We start from the raw sequence: 18,238 nt of genomic DNA on the forward strand, positions 1-18,238 counted from the left end.
GGGTTTTTCATGAATGCTATAAATGGGATCCTATATATGAAACCACCAGCCATGGGTAGTCCCATGGCCTTTTAATCTCACGAGTGGGTATGCTTCCCACCCGTATTGCATTCCGCATTTTCACTAATAGTTTTCGCCGTTTTATACAGCAGGTTTGTAAAGCATCCTTTCAGTCTGCTAGCTGATGTCTTAGGTTCAGAGAAACTAACTAAAAGACACAAAGCTGTTTAGATGCTAAAGGTGGATTCAATTGAAACTGTTGTATCACAAAGGGCTAATTTAAAAGTTAACTCATTCACTATTGATCTTTTAATATTGATTTTCCTGTTTGCTTCTTTTCACACTTCTCCCTTTCTCTGCTTTATAAATTGCCTTTGTATTTTAGAATTTAACACCAATTAGAAGAAAGTGTTCAGAGATGACAAACATGTTTTTTATCTTCCATTTTAATAGTGCTTCTCGGTCAAAATCCCTGTAGCATGAGTTCCAATTTTTGCCATGCATTTTTCTTTCTTTTTCTGCACTAAGTAAAAGCACTTCTTATACTTCTGTAGGCTGAACATTGACTTCCAGTAAGCCACAAGCTCTTTTAAGGAATGAGAAATTGGACATCCAGAAGGAAGTTGCCAAAAATGACTATTGATATTTTATACCTAAAAATATAACATTGCCATTTTGTAATGCACTAGAAATGAAACTGAGCTGTGCATTTGGCTCATTTATGTGAATCTGGCAGCACAGATCTGAGGTATGATTAAGTCTCACAGAAAATGGGACTACTGAACACAAGCTGCATCTTCAGCCAAAGGTCGCCTGTGCCCATTAAGAAGCAGGAAGCATCTGTTTGTGTTATGCATGGCTGTAGTCTGCCTGCAGTCTCCTTCTTTTTTGTAAGTATAAATGCCAGAGAGGACACATAAAATGCTTCTGGGGAAAGTTTAATGAAAAAAAAAAATCACAATTTGGTATATTCATAAAAGCCTAGTTAAGATCCTTGTTTGTGATAAGCTGGTATAGCTTATCTGGAAGAAATTGAAGTTTGCAATGGTGATCATTGGAACTACTTTGAATTCATAGCAGGTTAATTCCAGTCAGAGTTTGGCTAAGAGTATGTTTTTAAGGTATCGGATTGATATCTCTAAGTCTTTCAAGGATTCATGCTCTTTGTTCTTGGAATTATGAAAGGATTGTCTGTAGACAAACAGCATGACGGTCTGACTTCTTGACTATGTGATTGGTAGTTAATCTGTTTGGTTTTCTACTTGTATGATAAAACAGTTCATTTGACAAAAAACTGTATTTATTATTACAAGAATGATAAAGAGACAATTTGCTGTCCTGCCTAATCAAAAAGGAACACTGCTGAAAAGCACAATTGGCTTCAGAAAATAAAATAGGCTCCCAAAAGTGGGGCAGCATTTAATCCACCAAAGACAGAGTTTGGCAGTTGGCTTTAGCATAGAAAGAATTAATGGTGCATTACTAATAGTAGTGTAATATTAACATATTGTAATATTGGTGTCAACCAGTGCTATTGTAGATCTTTTTCAACAGGTAGAAAATGCTCTCGAGAATATTCACATCACTAATTAAAATCAGTGCTGGGAGTGAGAGGGTCTTGTGGATTTGTAGGTTCCCTTGGCATAAAGCTTCTTGAATAATCTCTGTAGAGAACTTGCAGTCTTACTAGTCAAGGTAGAAAAAGGGTGGGGAAGGCTGTAAAACACATAGGCAGTGTGTGGGAGAAGAATACTGCATGAAGTTGTGATTTTTCTTCTGTTTGCAGATGGAGGAGACAGGCTATTGAAGAGGCAAGGTAGAAAGAGAGAAGAGGGCATAGTATGGGGGGAAACAAGATTCTGTCACTAAGAAGTAACACGGCTTGGTTACCTCTCCTTTCTTCAGACACTCTTACTTTTCCATCCACCTCTTAAAAACATTTAATTTTGTTTCCCTGTCACATTCTTTCCTTTCACTGACCGCATCCTGACATTCCCCATTCCCAGATGATGACAGGCTCTGTGGCCCCTCATGCTTGGGCTCTTGCACCTAAACCTTCATCTCCTCTTCTTGACTGAGATGCACTTCAGGTCAGCTGAGCTTTTACAAGAGGGTGAAGAACTGGAGATGCTTAGGTTGTGAGACTGCAGGCATCTTGCTAAGTCATAAAACACCAACTTTAGTTGCCAGTTAATGCTTACTTTACGAATTGTTGGTGATAGTCCCCGTCATCCTCAGCAGGACCTGCTGCAAGACTCCTTTGAGCCCTTTCTTTATACAAGGCTGTGCAGGGATGAATGCACTGTGTTAGCTCTGGGGACGGAGAGAGGAGCTGTGCTTGTTTTACATATTCAGCTTGTGTTGCTATCAAAACAAAATTAAAATGAAGAGAGGTACAAAGAGAAATGGTTCTTCTGCATTTGGTGTTTAAAACTAGTGACTAGCATTGGACTGGCAGTGGTGATCCTCACCCAGGCTTGGACTCTACTTCACACTTCTGTCTTTTTTACTGAGACTGTTCACACTGCAGATCCACACTACAGACACCTGGAAAGTATTTGGCCCTTGTCTAGGTGACCTGTCAAACCACATATAACCATATATTTTCTTCAGTGTGAAACACTAAATCTTTCCAGTATTTAATGCCCGTCTCTTTAATGTCAGCTGGTCTTATAAGGAGACTTGTTAAACTAGTGTTCTCAATTATGGCATTTTAATTTAATAATAATTCAATTAAAGGTGTGTTTTTTATGGAGCATCCACACTACCTTTATTGGTATTATTAGAGCAACCATCATAATAACAAGGAGTAATTATTTAAATGCTCATTAAAAATTGAGTGGTGGAGAAGCAAGTAACAGTGATGGAAAGATTGTAGGAACCTGATACATGTCTGTTCCTGAGTGCTACAATAAAAATTGTCCTTTCTTTAAAGCTTGCAAGTTTCTACTTTTCCTGAACTTCTAAAGCTGCAGTAAAGCAGCATTAAAATTCCTTAACATTTTTATTGCTGCTGTTGTAACTTTGTGAAGGGAACCAGAAACATTATCTGGAAAGTATTGCTAGAGGTAAAGAATGGCAGTGGTTATGTGGACCTGATTGCAGGTCCTCACCGCAGTCTTGGCAGGGGTTATGGGTGGGTGATTAAAAAGCGGGGGAGATCGTTCTCTGTTACAGCTAATGGAATTATTCAGGCATGCTGAGGGGAGGATCCGTAAGACTCTGGATGTCACTGTAGCCCAGCAGAAAATAATGAATTCTCAACAGTTCTTATCTCACACTGATTATTGTTTGATGGTATCCAGAATAACTGAGGATATTTTGAGGGAAATTTATCTCCAGGGCAAAGGCGCTAAGCATTCAGGGTGTATGGAAAGTCATGTACCAATCGGGCAAGGAAGATCTGCATATCACTAAATGATACAAGTCAGACTGCAGAGGACAGATAAGTCAGGGGATTCAGGCTGCTGAAGTGGGATGAGTGTCCACAGAGCCAGGCTACTCTTGTTTGGGGCTGCGTAAACTGACCTGTCTTTTCTCACTGCCCCCTGTAAGGGCAGAATGTGGGAGGCAGGATCTGCATTTAGCTTTGTTTCGTGCTGTTCGTGAAAGAGAAAAAAGCTCATTATTGCTTTGACATTTTGAACGAAACATAATCTGTCCTGCAGTAATGGAGGGAACACATTTTAATATTTCTGGAAAAGACCATCTTTTGTCATAATACGCAGAAAAGGCAGGAGTGTTCAATAAGTTCATAGTTTACAATTACCTGCTTAGGGAGAATATACCAGAGAGATTTCTAATCTGCCAGATAAAAACATAACAAGATCCAATGGTTGGCAGTTGAACTCAGGAATTCAAATTGGAAGGAAGACAGGTTTTTTAATACTGAAAATAGTCAACCCTTGCCACAGACTACTCTGATACATAGTGAGTTCTCTCTCACTTGGCATTTCCAAGTAGACCTGGGAGAAGGGGGTACTAAAAGATATGAAGTGGTTCAACTACAAATCACTGAGCTGGATGATATGCAGTACAGACTAAATTGTTTCCTATGTTTTTCATGTACATGTAGGTAGGACAAAATATTATGATCTTAAATTGGAGGAAGAAAGATTTAGATGAGGCATTCAGGATACCTTCATGATGGTAAAGGAGAGAAGGAGTGAGGTAGACATTGATTCTCTGTCTGAATGGCCTTTGAAGTGGGATAATAGAGCATCTGCCATAGACATTAATAGATGCACAGATGTGGATATCTCCTGGGTGAGGAATTGGACAAAGGCAACCCTCTTATTCTTTAATTTCAAGGTCCTTCCTAGCCTTCGGTATTTCTGAACCTATTCACCTATGTCTCAGTAGGATCCAGCCCTACAAACATGTCTTATGTTTGAACTGCAGTGGCAATATTTGTTTGGCTTTAGAGCAAACTTGAAGCTACTATTGACTGCTCAGGGCTTGCAGCCTGGATGTCTCATCTCAGTACATACACCATATCTACAAACTAATGTAGAGATAAAAAATTATACTTGAGCCATCAGCCCCGAAAATCATGCGTAGATACAGACTGTAGGGCTGAATCCATGTGCAATTCATTGAACAGTATTAATGAAGTCTTGGCTTGTGCTTAACTCTAAGCATATGAATAATTTCATCTCTGTCCAACAGAGCACTTCAGCCTATGCTTAAGTTTCACTGATGTTGATTACTCACATGCTCAAAGTCAAGCACATGCTAAAGTGATAAAGACTGCATATGGCAGAACCTATATAGCTGGTTGTCATAAAGTGGGTATTTAGACAGACTTCAGTGCAGGTGGCAAGGGATTAAGACAGCCATATATCAAAAGTAGCCTTATAACAAAGAGTTTTATAGTGTAGGTGCACTGCATTATTAACTATAAGGATCATTCCTGAGCAATACATGGCTGTTTCTGGGCATGTTTAAAATATTTAGCAAGTTTTGAATATAAAAATGTTCGAAGTAGACCTTCAAAGACTTTTTGACATTGTTCTGTTCTTAAAAGTGAGCATCCACACTGCTCAGGGCAACTTTTAGGCAAGATAACCATGAAGTGATAATATGGAAATGAACATTTTGTTTTATTATTTTCATTTTCTTTTAAACGGGGAGTTTAGGGAGAATTTTAGAGGGCTGTGAAAGTATGTATACACACACAGACACATGCACACATGAACACTCCTGAAGCAGTCAGAGATTGGTAGCTAGGTAGCCTGCAGTCAATTTTGCCGTCGTGTCAGGGTCTCCTGAAGAGGAGTGTTAAGGAGCATAAAAGCTAAACAAACCAAAAAGGAAGAGAAGTTTTATGACTGCTAGCTTGTAAATCTTATCACTAATAGCACTAACTTGCTGTGTTTGAAAGAAAACTAAAAAGGAAGGGGATTTACTTTCCTCACTTGAATTTCACGGAGGTGAAGTTTTGGAGAACAAAACAAAACATCTCAGTTCCACGTAACATGTAGTAGCAAGCATCCAGCCAGCTGCCATTTTGAGGGTAATTTTTTTAATCAGCCATTTCAGTTTTAGATTGGCCTTGATCCTCAGCCTGCTCAGGAATTTTTCTCCTTACGTATGTGCCTTTGCTGAAGTAAACGTGTTGCTGTTATTGTCGTCGTCGTCGTCTAATACACAGCTGCTTTCTTCCTCCTGACAGCTCTTGAGCTAAGCAAGGAGAATGCATGCACACACACACACACACTCACTAACTTTATTTTTTTAAAGAAAAAAAAATCCCACAACAAAAAGAATGCATGCTGTGACTTTAAAAATGAAAGAATCGAACAGCTGTGGGTAATAAATCGATTAATTAGAGTGGATAAAATGAAGGTGAAGGGTGCAGAGCACTCTTTTATTTGAAAATATATGACCTTGTAAGATGCTGCACTTCATTTGCTATTAGATCACACTTCAGAAGGGGCTTTATTAAAATCTATTCTAGGGTGAGTTGAGGTAAAACATATTGTTAAAAAAAGCTTTTGACAGAGTATGTTATATACTTTAGTCTGCTTCAGTGATTTCTGTCACTTTTTATACTACACATGTTGCTGTGCAAGAAGAGTTAAAGGTCTAGACATTTTCATCATATTTCTGTAAGAAACAGAAATTTAAATATTTGAAGTAATAATGGGAGCATTTACTGTTGCTTTGGCTGCAGAGCTGACATAAAACTCCCTAACTGTCTCAATGCTGAGTAGATTTTTAAGGGATAATGTATCAGTTCCTTTCCATGTTTGTGTGTGGCTTTCATTAATGTCAATAGCAATCACAGGCAGTTTTTCTGAGCTGAGTACAGTTCCCAAACTTGTGTTTTTTTTCCAATAGCAGTTGTTAGAGATTTATCAAAGCAACTGCATCCACCCCGTACAATGTAGCACGCGGGGCTGGGGCAGGGGGGCCATGCCAGCCCAGCAGAAGTGCCCGCCATACTGTGTACAGTTTTTCTTGGCTGTGGAGAGCCGGCTTCTCTGAAATTGGGGTCTGAAGCTGCTACCCACAGCAATAGCCCTACTAAATCAATAGGAGCGTGAGGAGCTGCACCACATTTATCACCTACCTTTGTAAATAAGTCTCAGTCTCATAGATTCCCTTCCCTTTACGCTTTTATGGATGTTCATTGGGTGATAAGATTAGATAGACTGACAGGCTGATAGGTAGGCAGATAATCTTCTAGCCTCCTTCTATAAGGTTTTGTAGGTTTTGTTAGCAGCAGCCATTCCTGCAACAGCCAGAAGAGGGGAATTCGGTCAGCAGAAATCCTGTTTTGCCTGGTGTGCCTGAGTTTTATGTGTTTTTTCTTTTTTTTTTTTTTCTACTGCTATGAGTCATTTCTCTTTACAAAGGTAGTTTTCGGTAATACAGTTCTGTTCACCTTATAAACTCTTTCATTTTCAAGCTCAAGCAACAGATTTCTGTGAATCGCAGTCCCCCTTGTTTAGAAAGGGGTTGTGTAGTTCAGCATTGGGTCTGAGCTTCTGTGGAGGGGCTGGAATCGCGCTTCGTTTGGGTCATTATTGTTGTGGTTTAGCCCTAGTCACCATACAATTGCTCACTCTCCCCGCCTCCACCTCCCCAGCTGGATGGTGGAGAGAACTGGGAAGAGAGGAGAACTCATGAGTTGAGATAAAGAATACTAGAATAGCAAAGGAAAATGACAATAATAACACAATATAAGGATACTAAAATATACAAAATAAACAATGCATGATTTCTCACCACCCAGTGTCCCAATGACTGACACAGCCAGTCCCGAGCACTGATCAGGGAAAATAAAACTGAGCAGCAAGCAAAGGAGCAAGAGAGAGATGTCCCACCAGCCAACCCCACTTAAATACTGAGCATGATGTTTATGGCATGGAATACTCTCTTTGGCCAGTTTGGGTCAATTATTCTGTCTGTCTTTCTCCCAGCTTCCTGCATCTGCAAATTAGCGAGACCTGGGAAGCCAGGCAGTGTCCTTGGTCTCTTAAGCAACAACTCATAATATCAGTGTGCTTATCAACATTCTTTGCATACTAAATCCTATAGTTAATCTGAAACATGGCCACTACTGAGAGGAAAATTAGCTTAATCCCAGTCGAAACCAGGACAGCTATGTAGATACGGGTCAGACGGGAAGCTTGGTTCAGGCTTTGAACTTTCAGGAAGTTTAGTGCCTTTAGGTGCAGTGGGGCCATTGCTAGCCAAAATATGTGCTTTCATAAACAAACAAATGAGCAAGAAATTAATTTTAGGTTTTCCAAAATGGGTAGTTGTTTTTCTGGAAACCTCCACTTCATTTAAAAAAAGCAACAACAACAAAAAACAACCAAATCCTGGATCATGATTTTCAATTTGATGCATATTTATGAATTTATCAGAGTATTGCAGAGGCATTGAAAAAAGGGGGAGGGGGGGAAAGTGCTTTTTGAAGATAGCACGTATTTTATATTGTGCCCAGGGCTGGAATTTTCTAGCTAGCAAAATTATGACTGTAGTGCAAACTTGTCCACACCTGTCCTTTATGTAAAGCTGAATCAAGGTTAAAGGAATGCTTTCCACCTTTATGCAGCCGTTCAAAGAGGCTAGAAAGGCAAACAGAACAATGTTTTTGGCTCTGGTGAGCATTTCTGCATTGGAGGGCAGGCTCAGGCTCAGAAATTCTTGGGACACAGTTCAAGCATGGCCCGACATTTGTTACTGTTAATTGCAACTGTGCTGTCGGCTTTGATTACCGGATGTTTCATTTGAGTGGCTTCTTGGTGTTTTGGCAAAAAGAATGTCAAAGTGGTTCATGCAAGGGTACATTTTCCAAGCTCCTGTTGACTTGAATAGGACTTGTGCAGCTAAATACCTACGTAGTATTTTAAAAATGGAAATGCTGGCATGGCTGAAGCATGTATAAATTAAATTCAGCAAGATCTCAGGGGACTGCTGCATGAAGTATATAAAAATATAAAATGAAAGAGTGAAAATTACACTGAAGCTCCTTGCAGGTGCCTTGTAAAGCCTACCACACTGCCTTTTCCTTGGTTTTCGTCTGTAGTCATAAATCCCTTGAAACAAATTCCTTTTTGTGGAATAAACATGTGAAAGGATTTGGATCCATATGCATCATAAAGGAAGGTTTTATTTTCAAGTTAGAGGATATAAATGTATATAGCACCAATGCGTATGCGTGATACTTGTCATACATGTTAAGTGAATAAGTGTGGTGAGTAAATGTGCTGTTCAACAATTTGTATCAGTCAATACATTGCAATTAAGTCCTTCTTTCAGAAATGCCAAGGAGGAAATGTGTTAGCAAAATAAAGTGCATGCCAACTGTATTTAAATGTTCTCCGCTGTATTATTTTTTGAGTGTTCTTTCTGTTTTTCTTTTATAGGTAAAGATGAGCCTTCAAGCTATATTTGCACAACATGCAAGCAGCCTTTTAATAGCGCTTGGTTCTTGCTTCAGCATGCCCAGAACACACATGGATTCCGCATCTACCTGGAAACAAGCCCTTCAAACAGTTCCCTTACTCCACGTATCACCATCCCTCCTCCTCTGGGACCGGAGACTGTTGCACAGTCCCCGCTGATGAATTTCCTTGGAGACAACAACCCTTTCAATCTTTTGCGGATGACAGGACCCATCTTGCGTGAACACCCTGGCTTTGGTGAGGGTCGGCTCCCAAACACGCCTCCGCTGTTCAGCCCACCACCTCGTCATCATCTGGATCCACATCGCCTTAGTGCCGAAGAAATGGGGTTAGTTGCCCAGCATCCCAGTGCCTTTGACAGAGTTATGCGTTTAAACCCCATGGCAATTGAGTCTCCAGCGATGGATTTCTCCAGAAGGCTTCGAGAGCTGGCAGGAAACAGTTCCACTCCTCCACCAGTCTCGCCCAGTCGCACCAACCCTATGCATCGCCTGTTGAATCCTTTTCAGCCGAGTCCTAAATCACCTTTTTTGAGCACCCCACCACTGCCCCCCATGCCTCCCAGCAGCACTACGCCTCCCCAGCCTCAGGCCAAGAGCAAGTCCTGTGAATTTTGTGGGAAAACATTCAAGTTCCAGAGTAACCTTATTGTGCACCGGCGCAGTCACACAGGAGAAAAGCCCTACAAGTGTCAGCTCTGTGACCATGCTTGCTCCCAGGCCAGCAAACTAAAACGCCACATGAAAACGCATATGCATAAAGCTGGCTCCATGACAGGCAGGTCAGACGATGGACTGTCCACCACTAGTTCCCCTGAGCCGGGCACAAGCGAGCTCACTGGAGAGGGACTGAAATCCAGTGAGGCAGATTTCAGGAATGAGAGTGATCCTTCCCTGGGCCATGACAATGAAGAAGAGGAAGAGGAGGAGGAGGAGGAAGAGGAGCTCGAAAATGAGAGCCGGCCAGAGTCGAGCTTCAGTATGGACTCGGAGCTGAGTCGTAACCGAGAAAATGGTTCCAAGTCGCTGCCAGACGAGAAGTCCCTTGTCCTGGGAAAAGTCATCGAGAATGTAAGTCTAGGTGCCATCCAGCAATATAATGACATGCTAGCTGAAAAACAGAAGAGGAGTAGCTTCATGAAAAGGTCTTCTGACCAGCGAGACTTGTGTCCTCGAGACCTCTGTCAGAGAGATCCAGGCGATGAAGACTCAGTAGTAGGAGAGCTGGACCGCACTGAGGAAGGGACGGTCAATGGAAGAAACTTTGGCCCAGGCGAACCCTTCCCAAACTTGTTCCCCCGCAAGCCAACACCTATCACGAGCCCCAGTTTAAACAATTCCTCTAAAAGAATAAAGGTAGAGAAAGATTTGGACTTGCCACCAGCAACGATAATACCTTCTGAAAACGTTTACTCCCAGTGGCTGGTAGGGTACGCAGCATCGCGGCACTTCATGAAGGATCCGTTTCTCGGATTCACAGACTCCCGACAATCCCCCTTCGCAACCTCTTCTGAGCACTCGTCAGAGAATGGGAGCCTGCGTTTCTCCACCCCACCGGGGGACATGCTGGATGGGGGGCTCTCAGGGCGCAGCGGCACAGCGAGCGGAGGCAGCACCCCCCACATCAGTGGTCCCGGCCCCGGGCGACCGAGTTCGAAGGAAGGGCGCAGGAGCGATACATGTGAGTACTGTGGCAAGGTCTTTAAGAACTGCAGCAATTTGACGGTGCACCGTCGGAGCCACACTGGAGAGCGGCCTTACAAATGCGAGCTCTGCAACTATGCATGTGCCCAGAGCAGTAAGCTGACGCGCCATATGAAAACGCATGGCCAGATAGGGAAGGAGGTCTACCGCTGCGACATTTGCCAGATGCCCTTCAGTGTTTACAGCACCCTGGAGAAACACATGAAAAAGTGGCATGGAGAACATTTGCTGACAAATGACGTCAAAATTGAGCAGGCAGAAAGAAGCTAAGGCCCCCCACCACCCTCCCCTCCCCGCCCCCGCTAGGTTAAATTTCAGGGGTCTAGGTAACATTTTATTTGTACAGTTTAACTATTGCCAACTGAGAAAAGATGACCTAACTTGCCTCCGTAAACATAACTTAGCATAACTATGGTAGGTGCCAGACTTTGGCACTTAAATATAACCTGTGTCTACAAAGTTCTATTAAACCCAAGGGTTGATTAAGGCAGTAAAAATTGTGGAGCCTTTTAACTGTGCAATAATTTCTGTATTTATTGGGTTTTTGTAATTTTTTGGCATGTGCAGGTACTTTTTTTTATTCTTTCTGTTTAAATTTCTTTTAAAATTTTGTTGGGTATGCCTTTTTAATTTTACCCAGTCGTAGCCTGAGATTACTTGCATTGTAGGGGAGAAACATATCTTTTTAAATTATAATTTTTGGGCCGCTGCTTTGTTGAAATTTAAGGTAAGCGTGTGTAATTTCTTGTGAAGAAGCCAGCATTCCAACAGAAATCTTTCTTTTTTTTTCATTTCCTTTCTTTTTTTTTTTTTTCCTTTCCTTTTCTTAAATAACCCTGAAGTTTAGGGAAAACAAAATTGTACAGCGGATAACAATCTTTAAAATTAGCACTTTCTTTTGGAATTGGATCAAACATGTAGCACTGACAATGTCGCTGACGATAGAGGCCTTTTCTAGATGGATTTCATCACTAAAATTATGGCAACAAAAAAGACATAGGTGCAGAAGGCAGCTACATCCAAAACCCAGAAACGTTCTCAATTGTGCATTACCATTGGATGATTTCTTCTTGTTGTTAAAGCTATGCCAACATAATAGTGCCATTTTGTCACTTTTTGGGGTTTCTTTCCCTCTCTCTTCCCCTCCTGCCACTCTTCCCAGAGACAGTAAAAATACATCTTGAGTGTTGTAATATTCTTTTCAAACCCTGGAGCACCCAAATGCCATCTTTATTCATAAATCTGAGTTCAGTACATTTACTTTAGTCCAGATTTGTTGTAGTTAAAATAATTACCAGAGGATGGGAAAGTGAATTTCTCAATGAAAAGCCTCACTCACTCATAGGTATTTGGTTTACGAACAGAAGTATTAGAACTATCTTATATTATGTACAATGATGTTATTATAAGGAAGGGAAAAATAAATTCTAGTTGGTTTACCGGTCTTGGTAAGATTCTGCTCTTACTGAAGTCGTGAAGAGTTTTACCCTTGACAAAATTAGGAGCAGAATGGAATTGTATTCAGAGAAAAGCATTATGACAGAAAAAAGTAAAGAAAAGGAATATGCACCTGCTCTACTTTGAAATTCCAAATTTCAAAAAAACTTTTACTATTAACAAACAGTAGACAATTATGGCTAGAGATTTTAATTATGTTGACCCGCACTTTAAAGCTTTTGTTTGTGATTAAGAGAAAAATGGCTTCTCAACAAGAAATTACATCATATTCTTCTACTTGGCCCAAAGGTGGGTTAAACTGTAAGGGAACAGCTGAGATTAAGTGTCAGTGTTGCTAAGCATGGCATTCACAATACTGGCACTATAAAGAAAAATAAATAAAAATAATTTATTGGACAGTTTTTCTACTGCCATTCAATTTGATGTGAGTGCCTTGAAAACTGATCTTCCTATTTGAGTCTCTTGAGACAAATGCAAAATGTTTTTGTGAAATGAAAAGACTTTTAAAAAAAAAAAGTAAAACAAGAAAAGTACATTCTTTAGAAAAAAAGAGCCACATTTACTTAAAAAAAAAAATTACTGGTTGAAGATAGTGGACATGAAAATGCCATAAGACCCAATCAAATGAAGATGTATACCCAGCACAACTTCGGACATCCATTAGCTGAATTATTCTCAGCCTTTTTTTTTTTTTCAGGACAACGCTGCTTAGGAAATGGAATGGAAATGATTTACTGCTGAATTAAAACTCAAATGACACAAATTACAAGTTGTTATCATTGAATGAGAAAAAAACAATTCAGGAACAACGGCTAATTTTTTTTAAAAGTTAAATTTAGTGCACTCTGTCTTAAAATACGTTTACAGTATTGAATACATACAAGGGTAAAAAAGAAATTGTGTGTATGTGTGTTTGAGCAATCTTTTTTTTTTTTCAAAGTTTGCTTAATAGGTTATTAAAAGAAACGCCATAATGGCCATGTGTATATTGTTTTCTTTTGGTGACGGGGTTTTAGTATATATTATATATATTAAAATTTCTTGATTACTGTAAAAGTGGACCAGTATTTGTAATAATGGAGAATGCCTGGGCATTTTACAAAACCAGAAAGAAAAAAAAAAAACCCTTTTCTTTTTTCCTTGAAAATGTTGCAGTAAAATTTAAATGGTGGGTCTATAAATTTGTTCTTGTCACTGTAACTGTAAAGTCTTGAGTTTTAGTAAATTTTTTTCTGCCTTGGGTGTTGAATTTTTATTTCAAAAAATGTATAGAATCCTGTATTTGGGGATTAAAAGGTGATTGCTACACCATGTAGAAAAAGTATGTAGAAAAAAGTGCTTAATATTGTTATTGCTTTGCAGAAAAAAAAAAAAAATCACGTTTCTGACCTGTACCTATTTTTCTCTTTTTTTTCTCCCTTTCCCCCCTTCCCTTCCCCTTCTGGAATGGATATTGATATTGGTTGATTCATATGATGTAGGCACTTGCTGTATTTTTACTGAAGCTTGTAATTTTTTAACTGTACGCTTGTCCTTTTAAAGGGATTTAATGTACCTTTTTGTTAGTGAATTTGGAAATAAAAATAAAAACAAACAAACAGGCTGCCATAATATATTTTTTTAATTTGGCAGGATAAAATATTGCAAAAATAAAAAAAAATTTGTATGTGAAGTCCTTATTGTACAGGAAAAAAGGGGGTTGTTAGACGACCTTTGAGTAAAAGAAACAAAACAGAATAATTAAGTGCTTTTTTTATTTTTATTTTTGTTGTTGTTGTTCACAAATAATTTTAGTTGTAGCTATATTTTTTTTTTTTGTCAGAAATGGCCTACAAAAAAGTGCTGTTCCCACAGGGTTCTAAATAACTTCAAAGTTGCCTGGACCCCTTGCATCAAGGTTTTACCAGGTATGGTTGAACCAGACTGGACGGTTATTGCCTATATGTGTGAAATGAAATTGCCTTCCCATAAAGGTGTCTGGGGTGACATCCCACAGCTTCCCCACAGATTCGAGAGAGAGAGAGGAGATTTTTTTCGCCCCTTCCAAACAAGAAGATGTGCAACACATCTTCCCTCTCCTGGCCACCCACTACTCACTGCTCCCCGCACCTTGTCACTGCCCTCTGGAAGAAAGTAATTTTATAGCAAACAGTGAGAGCTGTTGCATCCACTTTGACATAAAATGGTAAAATGGGCTGCTGTTGGTACAGCTGTAACCAGGTTGAAGTAAAATTGGTCCAGGCACAGCACTCCTCTTCCCTGTCAGAACAGGACCTACTCCGTGTACAGGTCTTGCCAGTCCATGTTATTAGCTGCTTTGCTGCTGTTCACTCCTAATTGTACATTCCATAAATTTCTGAATGTTTGAGGGACTGGGATGAAATCCTGTGCCTTTTGATTTCTCTCTTCTTTGCTGTTCTTCTTCTCTCTCTCTCTCTCATGCTCTCTCCATTTTGGGTCAAGGGGAAGACAGGTGGCAGAAGAGGCACTGATGCTCTAGTGAAGGGGAGAACGAGAAAATGCTCATTGCTCTTGCAGGAAATGACAGTAAAACTAAAACACAACAACAAAAAAGAAAACTTCCATGCCAAATTCTTCTTCTGCTTTCATCGGTGCAGAGCTGCTGGAGCAATTTGAGAGGCATGGGTGTGACAGCAGGGAGAATTTGATCCAGCTACCTAACAGATAGATACATGTCTTCCTGGCTTGAACAACGTACCCTTAAGACTTCTGGACAAATTCTGGATCTCAGTGAAACTGATACAAATCAGGAATTATTCATCACTCTTAGCCCTGGATCACTCCAGCATAGCTGAGGCTGGAATCTGGTCCCTTAAAGGCACATTTTCACTTTTTGGTGAAAATTCAGATCTCTGATGTTCACGTGACTCCAAAGTCATGTCACAGAACTCAGCAGAATGCCTTGGACATGCAGCTGTGTAACGAAGATCAGAGGTTACCCATGTATTTTCAGTCCACAATTTGTTGATCTGAGAAAGAATTTTACCTTTCATTTTAATGGAAGTTGCTTAGGAGCTCTGGTCTCCCTGTTGTTTTTAATTATCCAGGATAGCTAACACCAGCAGTTGTCTAATTTTGTGACTTAGATCACTGAAACTAACAATAAGTCATCCAAAAGCACAAGGATTGTGTTTCTGCAGACTGTAGTGATAATGAAATGGCCCTCCTTTTCTTCTTGCTTAGAAGAACTGTAGTTTACTGGGCCATAAGCACAATACAACACAGACATAAAATAGCTAGAATGCTGCCATAGTTCTCTTCACAATTTAAATATTTTTTTTATTATTATAAGATTGAGTTTATTACTTCCATTGTATCTAATCCTGCTGCCTTTGAAGTCCAGAGCAAAACTCCAGTTGACTCCCTTGTCAACAGGACAGGTTTGAGAACCTGGTTTTAGAAAGAAAAATACTGATTTTTAAGGAAAGGGTAAAAAAATCAGCATTTCATCCCAGTCCTATGTAAAAGACAGTCCAAGGTTTTGTTTATCACAGGCAAACTCATTTTTATGGTGCTCTTTGTATTTTAGAACTGCAAAGCAAAGTAACGTTGATTTAAGTTGTTTGCATTTGTACCGGCAAGGCAAAATATTTTTATTACCTTTTTCTATTACTTATTGTATGAGCTTTTGTTGTTTACTTGGAGGTTTTGTCTTTTACTACAAGTTTGGAACTATTTATTATTGCTTGGTATTTGTGCTCTGTTTAAAAAACGAGAGCACTTTTTTTTTATTATGGATAAAATGTTGAGATGGCTGGAGGTCATTTCAATATGGCTTAGTGAAATATTTATTGTTCCTTTTATTCTCTGTACAAGATTTTTGGCCTCTTTTTTTTTTTTTCCCTTATTGTCACAATGTTGAGTTCAGCATGTGTCTACCATTTCATTTGTACGCTCGTTCAAAACAACGTTTGTTCCAGTTTCAAGTTATAAAAATAAATTGGACATTTGACTTGATCTCCAAATCTTGTCTTTCCTGTTTTTTTTTTTTTTAATTGAGGGGTGGGAAGATGAAAAAAAAAGGGAGTGAGGAGTTGACGCTTTAGTACAGATGACAGAGTTTGTGCAGTATTTTCTGTTGGTTCCCATGAGAGTCAATCAGGAGACAATTCTTATTTGGGGAGGACATGTGAGCACCTGAGTGATGCTAAGCAGGTGCTCAAGTCCTGCTTACGTCCCCAGGACTTAAATATAATGTAAAGTATTTCCTAAGTAGGAAGTGGTAGAATAATGCTTGAACCAGTCAAATTTCTCATATGAAATGATGCGACATTTGGGGTGATTAGCGCCATTTTCTGAAGACAGTGAGAACAACCTTGGTCTTGTGTTTCTTTCCATTCTCATAAACTTAACTGTGTGCTGTATGCACCTACGTTTGTTAATGTGCTTTCTTTCTTGGATGCCAACATAAACAGGGAGAACACTTACTGATTTAACCAGGAGCTGAGTTTGGGCCATAGACTGTGTATTATTACATGAGAAGCACCAAAATATAACTTCAGCTAAACATCTGCTCCTCCTCTTCAGCTAGGGACAAATGTGTTAAAGGCAGAATTTTGCACAATTTGCAGTTTGAGGATAGGAGCTGACGCTACAGGCAGTTCACTGTCCTGATACTCTTTATCAAGCCAACCTGTTAACAAATGCATGGAAATACTAAATGAGAGAATTGTTATTCAAACCGTTATTGGAAAGCTCAGGAAAGATTTGGAGTGTCGGAGACCAGATCTTGATTTCCTGGAGGCCTGGTCCAACAAACCATGTAACAGGCTTGTGATTCAAAGCAGGTGGGTAATTGAAATTCATTTCAAAGGAACTGCTCCTGGACTTTAAAGTATTTGGCTCAACTCAGAAGTCAGGAGGGGAAGCAAAGTGGTTTGTGCTACAGAAGAGCTCCTACAGATGGTCCCTTCCTGATCTCAGGCTCCCTGAATCTAGAATCTAAATTTAGGTATATGTGTATAAGTGCTTTGCTGGATCAAGACTTCAGAGTGATATAAAAGTTACAGGCTTTGAAAAGTTGCACTCGTTAAAAAAAACAGTGAAAATGAAATCAGAACCCGATGCTGACAATTATATTGGGCAATAGTTCACGCTGTAATTCCCAAAATGCCACATTGGTTTCGAATGCCTTCTGCAGTGAGCTGTAAAGGCTGTCACATTTTACTCCTAAATTTCGTACAGTTTGCATTTGAAGGGGGTGTTTTTGACACCCCATAAACATGACTTCACTCTAGCAGAGCTTTACACCACTGTGTCATTTTGTCAGCTTTAACGGCGTCGTGGCCTTGCAGATGTTGACGTGGTGTTTGAAGATGATGCGGCCGCAGCCCCTGCTGTGCATCCTGGCCTGTGGCCGGGAGGGTTTGGAGGCGTGAGAGGACTTTCTTTCTGTCCACTGCCTCTGTTAGGGGAGGCGGTATCTGCCTGGCATGGAGAAGCATCGGCCGCCTGGAAGTGGTAATGCCTTAAATAATCACTGTTGGATCTGCTAGAGCTTGTCTGTCAGGGCCCTGATTACTCACACACATTGGCATGAGGGCAAAAGCAGGATTAGGCTCTTTTGACAGAGGAAATGTGAGAAATCGCACAAACAAGGCTGCAAACAACTGAATCCAAACGAGTCTCTTTGCAGCATCCTCAGACTGGATACTCCTGTTTCACACATGCTTATGCAACCCAAGAAGAACTTTAATATACCCAGGAAAGGAAAAGTGTTTAAAAAAATCTTTTGTGAAATCCAAATCAAACCAATGGAGTTCAAACTTTGGTATGAAACAAGAAGAACTTTAAGTCAGCATTACAATTATTATAATGAAGAAACGTGTTATAAAGGTGATTTAATTTCTCAAGGGCCTGATTCCTCACACTAATTCTGCACTGTATTACTTCTTCGGATTCAACAGATTTACTCCAGATTCTCATAAATATACTTTGGACTAAATCTGGCTTAGTGGTTTTATGTACAAAAACTTTACATAAATGATAAGAACATGTAACAGAATAGCAGTGGCCATTGAACTCTAACTCCATAATTGAGGTGTTTCCACCTGAAAGTGGTGTAAAAAAGTTCTATTTACCCTATCAAAGGGCAGAAAGATACCATATGTACGTCCAATTATAACAGCTTGAAAA

General features: G+C 39.9%; 1 protein-coding gene across 4 annotated transcripts in view; it reads left to right on the plus strand.

The window, feature by feature from the left end:
• The window catches only part of BCL11B (BCL11 transcription factor B), a 96,175-nt gene extending 80,115 nt beyond the window's left edge, over positions 1–16,060 (plus strand). For all 4 annotated transcript variants that reach the window (XM_086748985.1, XM_086748987.1, XM_086748986.1 and 1 more), the window contains one exon: positions 8,883–16,060. In XM_086748985.1, coding sequence (XP_086605111.1) covers positions 8,883–10,894 — 2,012 coding nt within the window. In that variant the 3' untranslated portion in view covers positions 10,895–16,060. The remainder of the gene's footprint in view (positions 1–8,882) is intronic.
• Positions 16,061–18,238: the final 2,178 nt, after the last annotated feature.

The sequence above is a fragment of the Chlamydotis macqueenii genome, chromosome 5 (assembly GCF_036417535.1).
Source record: "Chlamydotis macqueenii isolate bChlMac1 chromosome 5, bChlMac1.mat, whole genome shotgun sequence".
Lineage (NCBI taxonomy): Eukaryota > Metazoa > Chordata > Aves > Otidiformes > Otididae > Chlamydotis > Chlamydotis macqueenii.